The sequence below is a fragment of the Takifugu flavidus genome, chromosome 11 (genome assembly GCF_003711565.1).
Source record: "Takifugu flavidus isolate HTHZ2018 chromosome 11, ASM371156v2, whole genome shotgun sequence".
NCBI lineage: Eukaryota > Metazoa > Chordata > Actinopteri > Tetraodontiformes > Tetraodontidae > Takifugu > Takifugu flavidus.
The window spans coordinates 2,561,124-2,580,069 of NC_079530.1; the positions used below are offsets into that span (position 1 = coordinate 2,561,124).

Below are 18,946 nucleotides of genomic sequence, written 5' to 3' on the forward strand. Positions count from 1 at the left end.
CTGACCAGGGTCCTGTGGGGGAAATATGTTAATACTGAAATCCAAGCTATTATGTTGAAAGGAGGAGGGGTGCGCGTGCGTGCGTGCGTGGGGAGGGGGGAAAGGGGTTTCGACTGCTTAACAGGTTTGGGAACTCGTTCCGCATATCCACCGCCGTCCGCCCCAACATTAACCCGGCTATTTCGAGAAACTTCCAGCCCACTTTCCACGTCACTTGAAGGCATCTTTAAAGCGTCCGTCGCCCGTATAAAATGTTTCAGTAGTCGGCAGCAGCAGCAGCATGAACGGCCTGAAGACGCAGCCGCCGATAGTGACGATGGCCAACAACGACAACGTTCCTCTCCCGCTCGGCTGGGAGGTCAAAATCGACCCGCAGACCGGGTGGCCCTTCTTCGTGGATCACAACAACCGCACGACCACCTGGAACGACCCGAGACACGACACGATCAAGGTAAGCGCTGGCGGACAAAGTTGGCGGCGGGGGCGCACGACGGCAACCGCTGCGCAACTGGAAATACCAATTGCACTCCGATATGTATCGATCCGGTTGGAGGGATCAGATTTGGCTGTTAGGCCGATACCCCCTGAAAGAAACAGATACTGTTATAGTCACGTTATAGCGTCACATTATAGCAGACAGGCCCCGCCGAGGACCGTCGCCTCCCCCTCACGGACAGCTCATACGCCCGTAATAACGCTTGATCAACCCTGTTATATTCCCATGCCATGATCTGACTCTATTATTACCCGATGACGCACAGACTCGGCTGCAAGCAAAACTACCTATGATCAGCTTCCAGCGTGTCAACAAGGTCTCCTTCGTGGTGGAAAACATTGCGACCTCCGGCTTATATTAAACTTTTTTCCCTTACAAGGACCGAGGCTGACGCTGGCTCCCTCGGCCCGTGTGGCACAGGCGCGTCGACGCATGGACGGCTGTATTTGCGGTGGAAAACACGCAGGTCTGCAGAGGGGGAGAAAAAAAAAAGAAAAGCCGTGGGTTGGGTGAGCCTCACGGGCTGCCAGTTGGTAATCTTTCGTCTCGCAGACAGACGCTGTTGTCCAAAGTTAGGGAGCCGAAGAATCTGCTAGAAAAGACACAGCTGTCAGGGGATAAAATTGGTGCAACGGTGCTGGCGGTGTGCAGTGTCACATGCTGATTGGGCAGAGGGCAAAGGGTCGTTCACAGCTATTTCATAACTTTTGTCTTCCTCGGGAAGAGTCGGAGGTTTACACATTATTGTACAGAGAGTTACTGGAGGTGAAAGTTTAAAGACTGTTGTCATATTTAAAGGCCAAGGTGCTTAACTGTGACCTGTTGCTCGGCTGGCAGGAGTGACACTAATAACAGGAATGTGCTCTTTATCATAGGTATTTGAGCAGTTATTTAAAGCCACTTAAGACAGAGTTAGATGATTTTCCTCTTTGTCAGTGTTGTGCCAATCTGCTGCCCGGGAGGAATCAGACACGTCTGTTTATGATCACATTGTGGAGGGAAATATCAAATAAGGGAGAGTACACAGAGTGGCTATCTTTGATTCCCTGGAAATGTCACGTCTTAACCCCTAACCGCTGCAGTTGTCTCTCAATAAAACATTTGGCTTTTGAAAGCGGTTTGGCAGCTCATCACATCCAGGAAAAATGTTGATTTGGACACGAGGATGCCAACTACTCCCACGTTGATTGGATTGGTCCCAAGTTTTAAAATTGTAAAGAAACAGCCAGGGTACGAAAGCCCAACGTCGCTGGGATTCTCCCTCCACTGTTGGGGGTGAGGGTGAGGGGGGTGACCTCAAGGACCACGACCCTTGTTCCTTAAAGGATTAAAACAGACTGAGCTATCACCACAGACATGCAATATGTTCTAATAGTAGGGGAAGGCGCTAGAACACCTTCAGAGCATTGCCCAGGTACTCTTGAGCAAGGCACCGAACCCATAAACGCTCACATAGGGCCCTGCGATGAACTGGCAACTCATCCAGGGGTGGACCTGCCTTTTGTGTACCCTCCCAATGACCCTGAAATGGATGAAGTGGAAGACGAGACGAGACAGTTCCTTCGATCAACGAGCCTACTTATTAACTACTGTCCATGACTCCTTTGTGGCAGCTCCATATATTTGCGAGGTATTAGCCTACGACTGTTAGCAACTCTAGTAACTATACATTACTGTTACCTGTAACGCTGAAGCTTCCTAGCTGATCTCAACTCTGAATAAAATATACAAAGCCCAGGTGGATGTTACGGCACCTTCCTCCAGAATGTCATTGATTTATTATAGTGTTAATTAATCTCTCTTATCTCCAGAAAAATCCTTTACAAATAGTTTTGACGAAGCCATTTAGCATTTTACTTTTCTAACTTCAATTTGTCATGTCTGGGCTGTGTTTCAGGTCAGGGAAGTGTCAGCAAATGGACCCAACATACCACCAGAACCAAGCCCTCAGGAGACTCAGAAGACCTTTGTGAGGGAGATGAAGCACCCCATCCTTCGCCCAGGTTACGTCCCTATCCCAGTCTTCCACGAGGGTGCCGAGCTGAGGCAGCAACAGCATCCGTGTTATTCCTACATCCAGCCCAGCACAGCACAGAATATCCGGACAGATGGGCGGGCGGCCTCCCCCACGCCAGGGCGCCACTGCAGGCCAAGATCACCTTTGCACGGACCCTCAGACAGCTGCTCTCCTGAGCCTGGAAAGGCCAGCTCACCCAGTCCGCAAACATCAGAGGTGAGATTTAATAAAACAAGGAAAAACCTCCTGATTATGCAGCATTTTTGACAGTTTTACGATTTCTCTTAAATTATGAATGTCGATTTTTAAGGTTTACACTATCCCACAACACCAACCTCCAAGACCCAGCAGCACAGGTCTCCAGGCAGGTTACATATCTATCCCAGTGATCCATGAGGGTGGAGGAGGCCCAACACAAACACAACCTCAGACTAACCCAGCCGTCTACTCCCAGCGCGTCCCCTACTCAGAACACCAGCAGCCCTTCCACCGCATTCAGACGGACGACTGGCCTGGCTACCCTGCAGCCATGGCGACTCCCCGAGAAAGAGCTTCTCCGATCCTGATCCCCCAGCACCGTGATTCTATCCACCTCCCACCTCACATTAGAAGCCAGTCACCTATTATAACACAGCTGGTGGGAGAGAGACCACAGGTAGATTTAGTGTTTACAGCTGGTTTTCTCCAGCTCATAATAATAGATTTGAACATCCATTTCTTTTGCTCTAGGCTGTGACGAATCCTAATGATTCTTTTATTTCCAATTTCCAAGGCTCAGCACCACATAATCACAAGAGACCTGCCCCAGAAACCCGAGCAAGAGCATCAGAGCACTCAGCAGAAAGCAGAGGCCATACCGATCCCCCGGCCACAACACCCAGAGGCTGATGTCCTAAAACCTCAACAACCTCAACAGCTCCAACAGACTCCACCTCAACAACCTCAGCAGTTCCAGCAGGCACCACCTCAGACAGCGCAGCAACCTCACCACCCCGAACAGTCCGTGCAGTCGCAGCAGCAACAGAAACCAGAGCAACCACAGCAACACACTGCAGACATCACAGTTCAAATACCTCCCAAACAAGAGTCCTTGGACAGAACCACTGCCCCCTCAGAGCTGCCGCCTGTGAAGGTAGAGGCTGAAGCAGCCGCGCAGTGTCCCGTCCACCCAGGTTTGGCTAAAGTGCAGCAAATAGTGGAGAGAGTGGCTAAACTGGAGCAGGAGGTCAAATGTTTTGATGGGAAGAAGAATGATAAGAAATACTTGTTACTCGAGGAGCTGCTGACCAAAGAGCTCCTGGCACTGGACTCGGTCGACCCGGAGGGTCGCGCAGACGTGCGGCAGGCGAGAAGAGACGGGGTCCGTCGTGTTCAGACCATACTGGAAGAACTGGAGCAACTGGAGGAGCAGCCAGCCAGGTCTGCCAGTGTGACCGCGATGGAGGACGACAGCGTGGCGCCGCAGGGAGAGCCCAGTATGTTCACCAGTGAGAACGTTGAGCAGGGAAAGGAACTCTCATAGTGAGGACACGCTTCACTTGTGAGATGAGAGAAAGATAAGCACCGTATATATGATTTTTTTTTTTTTTAAAGATTCTCTGGATATCTCCCCTGCTTTCTACAGCATTTGTGAGATTTGCATGCCTTGATTCAAAGTGTTGGTATTTTTCTGCCATTAAGCACATATTTGATGGTAGCCTAGTGCAATCCTATTTTTAAAGCCAATGTTGTTGCCTTCTATGTTGTGCCGATGTCTCCAAAATAACACCACTGTCGCCATCAACGTGTCGCCAGCGATTTTTAGTCACAGTTTGAAAAAGAGGCCTTTACCAATAAATGGAAGAAACGTATTTTCTTAAGGAATGTTGTGTCGTTGCCTTTTGTCTTGATCTAATATGAAGCTTTTCTTCATACACCCAGCACATCAGTTAGTACCTGAGCGCAATCACCAAGGCTTTAAGGCAAAACTCAGTCAACGGTTAAAGCATTTCTCCTCCTCTGTAGACGAGCAGCCGCGTCGGCGCTGCGTTGTCGCACAACACAGTGAATATTTTTATTAGATGCTGCTTTTTGACGCATTACCGGTTTTGCCGTCTTTGCACTTTGACGTCAATGAAATGTGTCGGGCTGAAAGATCAGCAGCACTTCATTTGAGATAAGATTTGACTGACATGTTTGAGTGTTACTATGTGCATTGGTTTAACTGATGTGTGAAGAAAACATTTATCAGTATTTATATGATTATATTGTATTTTGGTACTTTTATGAATGTGTAATTACAGATTGAAGTTATGAAGTGCATCTTACTCGAGATGCAAGACAATCGGCACTCGGGTACTAACGAGGTTCGGTTCCTTGTTTTGACCCGTCAGAATGTTCTTATAACAAAACACTCAACTTGTAATTATCCAAACAGACGAAGGGACTGAAAGCCTTAAATATATGAGAAAACACCTCACTCTAACTGATAATGGACAAGCACATGGCGTTCTGTTTTCGAAGTTCTAAATGTGAGAATTTCAAGTGTTAAAAAAGTTGTCAGTGTAATGTGACCACATGCTGTCTGACACTGTCTAACATCTCCACTAGTTCTGGGCTGTGACATAATGTTGATCACAGTTGATTTGCAAGGTCTTGGCTTGTCAAAAGTACATTGTGGTGTCTTGGTATGGTTGAAAATAAATTAACTTGACACAATGCCAGCTTGTATATGTGTTTTTTTGTTGTTGTCGTATTAAAGAATGCAGTTCGTGTATAGATGCAATGAGCTGAAGTGCAACCGTATCCCTTTTCTGAATAATGTATGTATGGTTGTGTGGGCTCCACATTTGAATATATACATCCAGTATATATTATGGGCAGACTACATTAAGACTTGCTTCTCGTTTAAGCGTTTTTAATGGCGACTCCAGTCAGTACATCTCTGAGATCACCAAGGCTGAGTCATAATATTTGCTTAGAACATTTTTACCTCCCCACCCATTTAACCGTACTGCAACATGAAAATGAGGAAACAAAACACACACTTTTACAAAAGGAATAACAAACTACCTCCACCCATATGGAGATCACTTGTGATATAGTTGAAGGTGGATTTAAAGCTATTTTCTGAAGGAAAGCCCTTGTGTAAAGTGTCATTATCTTTTAATTGCTGTGTGTGTGTTATAAGGAAGTGAAAAAAAAACTTGAAATAGTTTAAGGAAGTAATAATTGAGTGTAATTAGAGAGCGTGATCCGTCCAGGTCAGGTGAGGTTTCAGGTCCTACCTGTGGTCACGGAACTGGTCACGTGTTATTGTTTGGAGCAGGAAACTGTCACGTTACGTCCAGATCCGCACACAGCCGCTGCCGTCAATCCCTCTTGGTTTTCCATTGGGGTGAATTTGCTTTTCCTCCCTACGGCGTGACTACAGACTGCCATGGCTGGGATTCATGGCTTTCCGACATAGTCGCAATTTGATCACCACCATGCGAAGAAATGGAATAAACAAATTCGACATCCCTCCAGCTGCGGCTGCTGCTAGCCATCCAGCTAGCTAGCTAGCTACTGTAGCACACCGACCGACAGTGTGCGCGCTGACTGTGGCTAGCCGGTCGGGTTGTGGCTAGCGTCAACCTTTCGGGCGAGGGAGCGTATTATTACCTTTACCTTTCTGTCAAGCCAGTGAGCTACAGACTTGCGTGTAACCTAAAGGAGCTTCATGGAGCTTTTTCAATCAAAGGACGAGTACATTCTCCAGAGCGGGGACCGCGCTTTGTGGTGCAACCGTAAAGACGGTTCCATGACCGTCAGACCTGGTACGTAGTGACAGTTCACACAGCTGCCGCCGCAGGTATCAAAGTATCTTTAAAAAAAAAAAACACAACAGTAAAACAACCTCTTTTACTCTTGACTTTGTTGGGGTTTTTTTTGTCACCATGTATTAGGGGGTTAAATCCACGTACTCATGACAATTGTCACCTCGTTTGTCGTAACTACACAAACTCGTCCGGTAATAACAACTTGAATAAGTGGTGTATTAAACGCTGTCGTGTTGAAGGTTCTGACATTAATTCTGGGAGTGCCAACACCCCAAACACACGCCAAAAGTTATGCCAGTACTCTCCTTTTCCCAGGCTGTAAAACGGGAAAGCAGGAAAAGTCAAGAGGATTTGGCTTTTATTCGCTGTGTTGTAAGACATTTTGTGAGGCGCTGGTCGTGTAAGGAGAGGCAGAAGATCTCAGGTTGAGTCAGGAAGATGTGTCAAGTGAGCCACTTGAATCACACTGCAGAATCTGTGGACGCTGCCTGCATCATAGAGAAGAATTGGCCGAAAGCAGCTCTTGAGTCAGCTGTAAGGTGTTTGCATTAGTCCTGCATGCACCGAAGCCCTGTGGCTGTGCAGCCATGCCGAACAGGTTTTTAGTTGCACTGTTCTTTCATTATTTAATTGGAAAAAAGGGGGGTCCACTCCTGTATTTCCACTTCCCTCTTAGACCTGGAGGGAAGCGTTATATGTTGCTGCAAATTCTGAGTGAAGTATTCTTATATTTCTTATACGCTATCTTTACTGATATGTGAGGCCTTTCTTGGCTTACAGAGCTACATAAAATACTCCTTCCAGTAGGACAGGAAGAGTCATTGTATGAAGCTGCCGCTGTGGATGTTTTCCACCCTTGGTCTCACCCTTCTTCACATTCTTCTAATTTTCCACACTGTGATGTTTACTCTTTCACCAGTGCAAAATATTTCGATTTGTCATAACTGACTGCAGAGGCGACCAGTGTTGGTAGTAACGACGACTATACATACTTTCCACTTTGTTTAAAAGCTTGTGTCTCCACTTAACTGCACATGTAGTGTTAAATACTAAATATTGTCTTGACTAAAACACCTCCACAGTGACTTACTGCTCTGTTATCATGTTTTTTATGTTCTCTCTCCAGCAACTGACCTGTTGTTAGCATGGAATCCAGTGTGTTTGGGTTTGGTTGAAGGTGTGATTGGAAAGATACAGCTTCACACAGGTAAGGTTTTCCACAAAGCGCACACGTATTTGTGTTGGGGGGGTTGGAAATTGTGCTGTGGGATCAAAGAAAGGTGTGAAAAAATGTGTCAGTGTTCGGTGTGTAGAAGAGGAGTGGGGTGGCAGGAAAGACCGAGTGATGAAAGTGATCCCATCTGCATATGACTGATTTTGGGGTGGGAAAAGTGCAAGAAAACTTAACATTATCCCCAATAATAAGTGCAAAAATACAGTTAAAATTGTGATTTGAAAGACTATTTTAACATGGTTCATTGGCTGTGTTGTGTTACATTGTGGGAAAAAAAGTTTCACGCTTGCTGCAGCTGCTTTCTTCACACCTTTCAGACTGTGAGGAAGTCTGTACCCGTGACGCATCTTTAAATCTCACTGCTCTTGGCAGATCTTCCTCTTGGCCTTATCTTAATCCGCCAGAAAGCACTCGTGGGACATTTACCAGGCAACCACAAAGTCTACAAGATCACCAAAATAGCTGTCATCCCTCTGTCTGATGAAGAGCCTCAAGAACTGGAGCTGGAGGTGTGTATCACAATGATAATGTAATGAGAGGAGCAGGGCTGATTTTAGTATTAACCCTTTTAACCAAAGCATGTTATTCTGTACCCAAAAATACTCCCCATGAGTAGGTGTTTGATTAAGCTGCGTGGATGAGCAAGGTGCAAAATAAACTGTGCTTTTTCTATTGTAATAAAAAATCACACTTATTTTAACTCACCCATTTGAAAGGGGGAAAACTTGTGAATCCTATTTGAAAGTTAGATATTCCTAAGATTTTAGTCTTTCAGGGGAACGCCGCGGACGGCGAGACAGAATATTTTCAAGTGAGTAATTTTAGAGGTTTCTGAGCGTTCCTGGATAGGCTAGTAGCTTCCACCCTGCTGTGCCTAAGCTAGGATTGAGAGTTAGATTGTTTCTCCTTTGTAGAAATCACATAGCTGTAGTGTGATAGTGCTGGGACACAATTAAAAAAAATCTAATTAATTACAGGCGTCGTAATTCATCTCAATGAATCCCATTTTAATCGCACATCGGCATTAGAGTCGTGAAAGGAATTTTATTCATTTTTTTAACACAATGAATTTCCTGTAATTAATTAATCTTAAAACAGTAAAGTCTCAGCCCTAATTTGTAGTGGTTTTGGTAGTTTGTTGTAGGTAGAAAAATTGACAAAATATATTCAATTTCAAGAAAATGCCAAAATCTGGCAAAGCTATGAGTGTCACCTTTGTGACATTTCCAGTTTATATATTTAATAGATCTTCTCTTTTAGCTTTGCAAGAAGCATCACTTTGGAATCGACAAAGCAGAGAAACTGGTTCAATCTCCAGACGAGTCAAAGTTCTTGATGAAGACGTTCAGCCAGATCAAATCCAACGTGGCAGTGCCCATCAAGAAAAAGGTACTTTGTGCAAACAATACATGAGCCTTTCTGTATCGTGCACTTCAAAGTGCACTTCTTTTCTCTCCCTCCGGCGCAGTATTCACCTGCCTTCCAGGTCAAAGAAAACAAAGAGAAAGAACGTCTGGAGAGGCGGCTCCTGGATGAGCTGTACAAAGTCTTCATGGACTCCGACTCTTTCTACTACAGCATGACTTATGATCTGACCAACAGTGTACAGCGCCAGGGAGACCAGGATAAATCCAATGTTCCGCTCTGGAAACAGGTTTGTGCAGGAACACATTATTTCTAAATGCACAAAAAGGAATTTTATAATTCTGTTCTAAACCTGATATATGATATATCATAATTCTAATATTTCTGATGTGTAAAAGGTGGATGATCGCTTCTTCTGGAATAAACACATGATCCAAGACATCATAGACCTGAAGGTAAATATTTCTCTCATGTTTTTAGGCATTGCTGATCACAACAGGCCATACTATATGCTAATTATATAATGTGCATCATATATGCTGTGATTTGTTTCTAATACAGTTACCAATCATTTTAATATGTAATAAGAATACACAGTCTCAAGTTGTTTTATTCGCAATAAAGGCAGAAATAAAGCTGTGAGAAAAAAAAATTAAAAATGAATTCATTGAAACAAGAAAAGATGTCTTGAGCCAGGTTCTAGTTTCTAATTCCCACAACAACCAGCACAGTAAAAATTAATGACCATGTTTGGATCTTTCCTCACTTTTTGAACTGTCCAGGTGCCAGAGGCAGACTTTTGGGTGATTCCGATCATCCAGGGCTTTGTGCAGGTAGAAGAACTGGTGGTGAACTACAATGAGACCTCTGAGGAGGACAGGAGCAGCCCCGATACTCCTCCTCAGGAGGTCACCTGCGTCGATGACATCCACCCTCGCTTCACTGTGGCCCTGATCTCAAGGCGGAGCCGCCACCGGGCAGGTCAGACAGTTTTCTGGCACAGACCTCAGAGAAAGCTTATACCTATACACATCTATCAGATAAGGGTTAATTCACAGCATGACATGAAGAAGGCGTGTCCCATTGAGCTTTTGTCTGTGTCAAGTCAAGGCGTGATCTATGGTACAAATAATCTGTTGTGCGCCTTTGCCTGCAGGGATGCGGTACAAACGTAGAGGAGTGGACACTGATGGCCATGTGGCTAACTATGTGGAGACAGAGCAGCTGATCCACGTGCACAACCACACTCTGTCCTTTGTGCAGACCCGTGGCTCTGTTCCTGTCTTCTGGAGCCAGGCTGGATATCGCTACAACCCCCGGCCACGCTTGGAGAAAGGTCAGGACAACATTATCTGACGTGCAGGTTTTTACAGGCCCCGCTTCCATGTGGTGGACTTTTGCCTTCCTACTTCAGTGAAAATGTTTCCATTTGGATTACATTTCTCCTCAGATATTTTTTTCATTTAATATGTAAAGTAACAGTAAATTAAAGTTTTGTCCATATGAAAATGACATTTTTGACTGTCAGCACATCCAGCTGTTTTATATTTAGTACCAAGGTGGGGCATGGCAGAAATAATGTAGCGCTATGACATTTTATACTGCCAGAAGATTTCTGTGTTGTATCTAACAATAACAGTTTCAGAATTCCAGGTTATTTAGTCAACCGATATTACTTTTTAATCATTTAGCAGATACTTTTACTCAAAGTGACTTGTCGTGAGACCAAAGGAGACCTCTGCAAATAAAATCCCAGTACAAGAGAATCTACAAACAAACATTTTTAGTGCTATGGAGAGACAGTGAAGAGGGATATAAGCAGGAGGGAATGAGAGATAGAAGGAGAAAGATAAGTACTGTGAAGGGAGCTGGTTGTCCCCCGAACAAGGCGTTTCAAGTAAGAGGGAGCAGATCTAGCTAGTGCTCTGTAGGTTGGCATAAATGAGGACCGCAGTGGGATGGTGTCGGTTCGATTCGGTTGGTTGAAGCCCAGACATGCCACCACATACTGGACCATCTGAAGCAGCTTCACCTTACACATCGGTACAGCTGTAACAAGGGTATTGCTGTAGTTTTCGCGGCAGTTCCTCATGGCTTGTAGCAGCACCTGGGTGGTTTGCTGGGTTAGGAACAGCCTGGTTTTTCTAGTTGTTAAGGCAAAGCAGCTGAGCCTGAGGCTGCATGAGCAGAAAGAGTTGATCATCAAAATTTTAATTTTAATGTCAAATATGTGATGAACAGATCGGTTGGCTGGGGATAACCAGGAGCTCAATTATAGCAAGGGTAAGTTGGAGTTGGTAGTCCTGTATCCATGTGGATGTGTCCATGACAGTTTGAGAGCTTCTCTGAGATTTAGAGTTGATCCAGCGGAAATGACAGATACAGCTGGGTGTCATCTGCAGAGCAGGGGTATGAAAAACCACGGCAGGATGCTTGGCCTCAGCAAGGTTGTGTATATGACAAAGAGCAGCAGCCCAGCCCCGATCCTTGTGGGACTTCAGTGGAGAGCTGGTGAGGAGCCAAAAGCTGACCTTGCCATGACATCCTGACACGTGGTAGACTTAGAACTTTAAATGAAGCTTACAGCACCTGGTATTTCTAGACATCCTTCCGCCCAAGCACTAACCAGGCCCCAGTGGTATAGCCAAATACAGCGGAACCAGTCCTGCTAATCTAGAAACCTGCTTTCAGTGGATATTTTCATGACCGCTCATGTTATCATCATGTTGTAAACTTCTTAGAGGTGGCTGTGTGGGTTATGTAAAAACCCAAAACTATCATGATACGGTGTCCCAAAAACATTGTAATTCTGTACCCTGCTATGGGTAGAAGGCGAAACCATGAAGAATGAGAAACACGCTTCAGCTGATATGAAAATCATGGCAGTCCCAGATTTAATCTGCTGCTTGAGAACTGATGTTCCAGCAGAAGTGAGAGTAAAAGCAATCAGTATAGCGCATTCATTTGAATGAGGTGTCCTTCCGTTTGTGAACCTGTCGTTGTGAAGAGTAGCTGGTTTACGGCTCCTAGAGTGAGAGAGGAAGGACACATCTTGATAGAGACGAGTGGAGCCTAAAATAGATATTTACAGTCTAGAATAAGCAATGACAAAAAAATGTTCTGAAGACTTTTAAGGCTTTTTATCAAGACTGGAGGCCAGAATTAGCTTGTGCATGAATGTTGTTATTTAAACCTTTCAGAAGAGAAGCAGACCATCCCTTTCTTTTCTGCTCACTTTGAACAACAGATTCAACTCTACAAGACCCTGGTGAGTTTGCTCGGCTCCACATTTGAGCATAGCGTTTGCATGGTTGCCTAGATTTTCATCTAACACATAGTTTGATGGTCGTGCTCTCCTCGGCTTTTCCAGGTTATCATTAATTTAGTTGATCAGAACGGACGGGAGAAGATAATCGGCGATGCGTATCTGAAGCAAGTCCTGCTTTACAACAATCCAAAACTGACATATGTCTCATTTGACTTCCATGAACACTGGTAATAAAAGCAAAAATACCTGCAGATATATTAGTAATGTGTCTGTCTGCTTTATGTCAGAAGGCCTTTACATTCTCTTTGTTCTTGTATTCTGTGTCTCAGCCGAGGTATGAAGTTTGAGAACGTTCAAATACTGACAGATGCCATCTCGGATATCATCTCTGACATGAAGTGGGCTTGGTAAGTGTCAGTTAAAGCAAATGTAATTGGAATTTTGTTTGAGAGTAGCAGCGAACATAAGTAGTTTGTTTTTTGTAATCCTCCATAATACCAGATTAAAATGTATAACCCTAAAAACCATCTGCTGCTGCTGACAGGGTGGATCAGGCTGGAGTCATCTGTAAGCAGGAGGGCATCTTCAGAGTCAACTGCATGGACTGTCTCGACAGGACCAACGTGGTCCAGGCTGCAATCGCTCGAGTAGTGATGGAGCAGCAAGTAAGAATTTCACCTGTATCGCGTATATTTATTGCTATTACGTATTCACAGCTTTTTAGAAGACTTCCCACTGACCGTTTTGCTACATCCAGTCGTGACACAAATCTGCATGTTGTTGAGGAAAAATCACATTTATAACATGGTGATTGAAGTCTATGTTAAATAAGTGATATTAGCTACCGTAGTTTTAATATTTTGTAGAATTATCACTTATCTTAAACTGAAATTAGTCAGATTGCATTGAATCTCTGTCTGTGGTTTTAGATAATGTGCACTATAAAGAGTTAAAACTAGCATGCATCACAAATGTGAGTCATCACATACTGACACTTGCAGTTGCCAAGTAACAGGTTGGACGACAAACTAGACGTCACACACGAACAGGTACTGTTCAGTACTGACCAAAGCTAATCACTAATAATAATAAACACTGGCAGCCAATAAAAAATAAATATTTTCAGTTTTAAAGTGTCAGCAGATTCAACATGTTTAACAGGACCATCCAGACACATTGGCTCTAGCATTTTGCTGGTTAGAGCGGATTTATCTCCTCTCTGTTTTATCTTTTCATTGGCTGCAGCTCTATTCAGTTATTGCATCTCTTTCAGTTTGTGCTGATGAGTTTTATAAATGTATAAAAACACTACTATAACCAGGAGGTAGCTAAAGATGTCAGGCTATGTTTTACACTGTGCTCCACTTGTTTTGCCTTTTCCTCCATCTTATAATAAATGGTAGCTGTGTGAAATAATGGAATATCACCATGGACCAACATGTCTTTTCCTTCTTGCAGCTCAAGAAACTGGGTGTGATGCCTCCAGAGCAGCCTCTGCCTCTCAAATGCTACAGGATTTATCAGATCATGTGGGCCAACAATGGAGACACAATCAGTAAACAGTATGCAGGCACAGCAGCACTTAAGGTAGCATCAGCATCGATGTACACACTTTCATATTTGCTTAATTTGTTACTGGATTAAAGAGCAATTCTAAATTCTCAACTCCCTCTTGGGTTGATAAAATCAAAATGAAATTTCTTCAAAATGTTCATTTCTAGTAAATGGAGATATATTTAATAGATTGGGTTTGATCTGTTTTAGGGAGATTTCACCAGGACGGGGGAGCGGAAACTGGCTGGTGTGATGAAGGATGGTGTGAACTCAGCCAACCGTTATTATCTGAACCGCTTCAGAGATGCATACAGACAAGCAGTTATTGGTACAGTATAGCACCTTTCATCTGCATCCATATTGTAAATCCTTGAGAATCCCTTTCATTTTACTGCCTCCCCCTGCAGACCTGATGATGGGCCTGCCAGTCACAGAGGACCTCTACTCCATATTCAGTAAGGAGAAAGAGCATGAGGAAAAAGAGAAGGAAAGCCAGAGAGGAGCTCAGGAGCAGGTCAGCCTCCTGCTGCAGACCTACATGCAGCTCTTGCTGCCCGATGATGAGAAGTTTCACGGAGGTTGGGCCCTCATCAATTGTGACATGAGGTTTGTAATTAGGTGTCCTGTCTGATTTTATTACAATAAAGTTAAGGGTGTTATAAAATACTTGGTGCATATTTGTTAGAATTCCCCTCATAAAGGCTCCACACACACACACACACACACACATTTTCAACTGAGATGTAGAGCATTCTTTATAGTTTGTGTTATTCTGATGGCAATTTTGTCCTTTTCCCACCAGCCTCATTGATGCCACCAACAAAGACATTGATGTGCTGTTGCTGCTGTCAGACAAAGCCTATTACATTGCTTAGTAAGTCAGAATCAAACTGCATCGGCATGTCCTGAAGGTCCTTTTTGACATCGCCATTTATATTACAGCTATGACGAAGAAGCAGATAAAGTCAACCAGTATCAGCGCCTCAACCTGGAAGGTTTGGAAAAGATTGAAATCGGTAAGAAGTTAAAAGTAGTTTAGCAGAAGTGAGGAAGCTTTTACTCGCTGAGTCACCGACACTTCCCTTGCTTGCACTTAACAGTTTCTCAGCAACCTTTTAACATTGCTTCTGCTGAGGATGATTCACGCAAGCAGCATATCTGTGAAAATGGAAGTTACATGTCTGGTTTTTGTTGCAGGAGCGGAACCAACTCTCTTTGGAAAGCCAAAATTCTGTTGCATGCGGTTGCATTACAGGAACGGAGAGACCAGCGGATACTTCCACACTCTGAGAGCAGTCACCCGGAATCCTGAGGATGATGGAAAAGGTTTGGTAGAATTGTGCAACAAAGTTCTGTGGATGTTGTCTTTTTTTCTTTGTTTCTTTGTCGATAACTCACATTATCGCATGTTTCAGACACATTGCAGTGCATAGCTGAGATGCTACGCATAACTAAACAAGCGATGGGGCTGGATCTGCTTGTGGTTGAGAAGAAGTTAGAAAGGTGCAAATTCCTCCGTGTTAAGATAGTAACTTTCTTCATACATTTGATCCATATACGTAGATCACGGGTGCCCAAATCCAGTCCTTGAGAGCCACAATCCACCCGGGTTTTCTGTCCTATCAGGTAGACAGCTTTCTTCTTGGATTCAGTCTTGCCAGGAGGGAGCGTTTTCTTCCTGGTAGGACAAAACTGCCCTTGAGAAGTGGATTTGGGCACCCCTGGTGTAGAAGGATGTGAACATTTACAGTGGGTTGCTTTTTCACATTGTTTTTACTGTTGCAGGCGACAAAGTAAACCTCATGAAGACATAATGGGCATCCAGAACAAACCAATTGATCAGGTCCAGGGCAGCTCTGGTCTGGCACAGGGCAAAAGCTTCCTCCTCAACAAATTCTCCTCTCTCAATCAGAAAGTCAAACAGACTAAGACAAACGTGAACATGGGCACCTTCAAACCTCTCGGAAAACTGGGCAACTTCTCAAAGCCTGATGTGAAGGTCAATTTCCTAAAACCAACTATGCACGTCACACTGTGGAAGTCAGACAGCAGCTTAGACACGTCAGACAACAACCCAGGCATGGGAGCACTTAAAGATATCGGCGATGAGCGCGAGATGTCTTCTGACTCTGACTCCTACAATTCTGATTCCGAGCATCCGCGTTCCGGTTCCGTAGAAAATGTAGATTATGTGCTGCCCAGCTGCGGCATCGTAGCGTCAAACTCCCGACTCGGCAGCCGTTCCCAGTCTATCGGCAGCGTTGAGCTAAATATCCCCTCTGTTATACGGGTCACCGGTTGTGAGGGAAAGCAGGAGAAGCCGACTCAAGGCAATGATGACGGGTCCCCTGGAGCCGCCTCGCTGGCCGAAGAAGCCATCCTGATTGACTTTGGTACTCCCATCGAGGCCTACTGCCACCAGTTTGTCCAGGATGCGCAGACCCATCCGGTTGAGGTGTTTGGAGAGCAGCCGCCCTCTGCCGCGCCCCAACTCAATCCTCTGGTACCCGTGCTGAGTAAAAGCTCAGCAGACTCGGACGACTGTGAGAAGCGGCATCAGCAGGAGGCTCAACTCCCCAGGCCTTCGCAGCTAGACGTCGATTCCACTACCTCCGGTTCCACACTCCTTTCTGTCCAGAAACCGAGCTCCGCAGCCTCGGGGGGATCTCAAAAGAGCCTGAGTTCACTGATGGAAGGCAGCCTAGGCCCTTCGCCTGCGGACAGCAACGGTAGCCGGGTGGTGTCTCCATTTGCCAAGATCAAGAGCTCCATGGTGCAGGTGGCCAACCTGACCCAGGCTGGACTCACCCAAGGCATCAGTTTTGCTGTGGCTAAGGTACAGAAGAGCCCGGAGCCAGACACCATCACTGAAACCCAAGAGCGTGAGCTGAAGGCAATGTTTACCCAGTGCCAGACCAGGATTATTCAGATCTAACAATTTTCTTGTAGCAGTTTTTTTTTAGTCACACATCACCTGAAGACGTAGCAGTAATAATGGCTCCTTAAAAGTGTCACTGCTTGGCCAAAAAAAAAAAAAAAATCTACTTTTACGTTTCTCTCCTGGCTTCAGCTGGTCGTGTTGTTGATTACACCCGAAGGAAACGTGGAAATTCTGAAGTCCAACATGCTATTGGTCATATTTACATGCAAATCATGTATTTCCTTACTCATAGAACAGCAAGTGTCCGGGTCATGTTGAGGAGGAGGTAAAGCAAGTTCGCATTAATCAGACCCACTGATTGACACGGAGCTTTAATTATTTTAATGCCAGAATTACAATAACAAAAATTATACCACGACTCCTGACAGCAGTGTTTCTCAATAGCAGTAACTAAGTTAAAAAGTATACAAATGGTACTTTTAAGGAAAATAGGAGAAGGTGTTTAGGATTCCGTCGGCAGGCTTTTGCATGTTAACATGTCGCTACTTAGACGATTGCAAAGGTCATGTCAATAGTGGCGATTGGAAAAGAGGGCACGCAAGACCAAAGCTGCATGTTGAACGGCCCAGTGTGACTTCATCTTGTGCTGTTTGCGTCCTGTATGCGCAGGTCACTTATAGGGGAGTGTGATATAGACCTCATGATAAGCTTCAGTTTGTAACAGTTGTAGGAATCCAACCAGATTTATTTTTTTGTGATTCCCAATGGATAAAATCAATGTTTAATATGACTGTTTATAGCTGTCGGAGCGTAGCCAGATGAGATGCTGTACGTAGTGATCCTATATAAAGTCAATGTTGTCAAGTGGAACCTTGAAGTTTACAGAGATATTAACTACACATGACCTTTGTAAGAGTATCTTGGTTGTCTATACGTACAGTGAGTATTGTATCTCAAGTAGAGCTTTCCCTTTAGGCATTTGCATTGGTGGTTTGGGCATTAGCTTGCTGGAAGGGGGATCAGTGTCATATCCTGAAAAATAAGGCACATTAGTGACATAGCGAATAATAATTGACCAGGAAGCGACTAGTTGGAGTTGTTTCAGTTTCTGCATTTGAACAGCTGGATTGCTGAAGGCCGTAGAAAGGACCAGGCTTTGTTTCTGGCCTCTGCCGCCATCGTACAGTGACACTGCATGTTTTAGCATATAGATGCTGTATATGCAATTGCACCTGCCCATTTATTAGCAACACTGGCGCTTTATGCACTCCATTAACTGAAAACATAATTGCCTTAACATGGAATAAAAAGTGGGATTATGTATATCAGGTATTTATGGTAAAAATCTACCTTAAGTAAATTCTGCCATGTTACATTGTGTGTACTGTTCAGAGTTACCGTTCCATCAAGCTGTATCTTGGGATATTTCACCTACTGTACATTTCCAGTGTAAATGAGCTGCTTCTGTCCTGGCGGCGTGGATGTATGTCAGCACATACACATTCATTATTTGTGACCAATCTGTGCGTGATTAGACCGTTTTTCCTAGTTAAGCCTTCTTTTTCACTCCTCAATCTAACCGTTATGGAGCATATTTGTTTATACTTTTATCTTTTTATAAACCAATTCCAAATATCCCAAGATAAAACTTGTCAAACGCTCATTTTTTGTTACGTTTATCTAGTTTCTGCATTCACCAGCAGCGGAGACGTGGGACACACGTTTGTTTTATGACCGTCGTTGCGTTTTATGAGATGGGAGGCTGGATATCTATTTATTAAACCTGCTGATAAAGTGGTGCTGCCAAAGCTTTAATCTGAAGTAGTTTTAGCGCGGAGGGTAACGGCGTCTCAGAAAGTTCCCTCAAAGATCACAAACACTGGAGCGGAGCGAGTTGAGCCGTCTCAACATTCCCGAGTGATCACGATGCTGGAGTGTCGGCTAGAAATTGTACACAGAAGCTTCTTCGGCGTGTTTGAATCCTGTATCGTGTAGTTGCTAATTTCCTCCATTCCAACACCCCATTTGTCTACAGTGGACCTTCCATTTGAACAACAGACGTGAAAAGAAGCAGACGGGACATTTGATTTGCACTGTCGAAGCACATTTTCTAGCATCGTCACCATTGTGTCTAAATGTGTTTGTGTCTCCTCACGACCAAACTGACTATTATTTTTCACAGTGTACTGAGATTGTATATTAAAGTATCCTATTTATTCTTATCCTCTTTGGGTATTACTTGACAACGAGCATTGAACATAGTTTGTTTGGGTAGATATTACACTGCAATAAAACAAGTGTTCTAATAATTTTGGCCTCCACTGTATATAT

At 44.3% G+C, this 18,946-nt stretch overlaps 2 protein-coding genes across 2 annotated transcripts; both read left to right on the forward strand.

The window, feature by feature from the left end:
• The first annotated feature begins 95 nt into the window (after positions 1 to 95).
• bag3 (BCL2 associated athanogene 3) lies at positions 96 to 5,210 on the forward strand. The gene is made up of 4 exons (XM_057047654.1): positions 96 to 451; positions 2,394 to 2,729; positions 2,824 to 3,168; positions 3,286 to 5,210. Exons 1-4 carry the CDS (start codon positions 281 to 283, stop codon positions 4,033 to 4,035), a joined length of 1,602 nt encoding a protein of 533 aa, XP_056903634.1. The 5' UTR covers positions 96 to 280; the 3' UTR covers positions 4,036 to 5,210.
• Positions 5,211 to 5,752: 542 nt separating this feature from the next.
• Positions 5,753 to 18,924, forward strand: inpp5f (inositol polyphosphate-5-phosphatase F). Its single transcript, XM_057047645.1, has 20 exons — positions 5,753 to 6,310; positions 7,440 to 7,520; positions 7,920 to 8,056; positions 8,808 to 8,936; positions 9,016 to 9,201; positions 9,311 to 9,367; positions 9,695 to 9,893; positions 10,069 to 10,248; positions 12,113 to 12,180; positions 12,283 to 12,407; positions 12,510 to 12,587; positions 12,725 to 12,845; positions 13,639 to 13,767; positions 13,945 to 14,062; positions 14,142 to 14,340; positions 14,537 to 14,608; positions 14,677 to 14,750; positions 14,932 to 15,060; positions 15,150 to 15,237; positions 15,520 to 18,924. Exons 1-20 carry the CDS (start codon positions 6,214 to 6,216, stop codon positions 16,667 to 16,669), a joined length of 3,417 nt encoding a protein of 1,138 aa, XP_056903625.1. The 5' UTR covers positions 5,753 to 6,213; the 3' UTR covers positions 16,670 to 18,924.
• The last annotated feature ends 22 nt before the right edge of the window (positions 18,925 to 18,946 follow it).

Bases quoted from the DNA above. Each gene is read 5' to 3' on its own strand.
- bag3 (XM_057047654.1), top strand. From the start codon at position 281: ATGAACGGCCTGAAGACGCAGCCGCCGATAGTGACGATGGCCAACAAC. The intron at 2,730-2,823 runs GTGAGATTTAAT...TCGATTTTTAAG, and splicing joins CCAGTCCGCAAACATCAGAG to GTTTACACTATCCCACAACA. The intron at 3,169-3,285 runs GTAGATTTAGTG...CCAATTTCCAAG, and splicing joins TGGTGGGAGAGAGACCACAG to GCTCAGCACCACATAATCAC.
- inpp5f (XM_057047645.1), top strand. From the start codon at position 6,214: ATGGAGCTTTTTCAATCAAAGGACGAGTACATTCTCCAGAGCGGGGAC. The intron at 9,202-9,310 runs GTTTGTGCAGGA...GATGTGTAAAAG, and splicing joins ATGTTCCGCTCTGGAAACAG to GTGGATGATCGCTTCTTCTG. The intron at 10,249-12,112 runs GTCAGGACAACA...TAAACCTTTCAG, and splicing joins CCGGCCACGCTTGGAGAAAG to AAGAGAAGCAGACCATCCCT.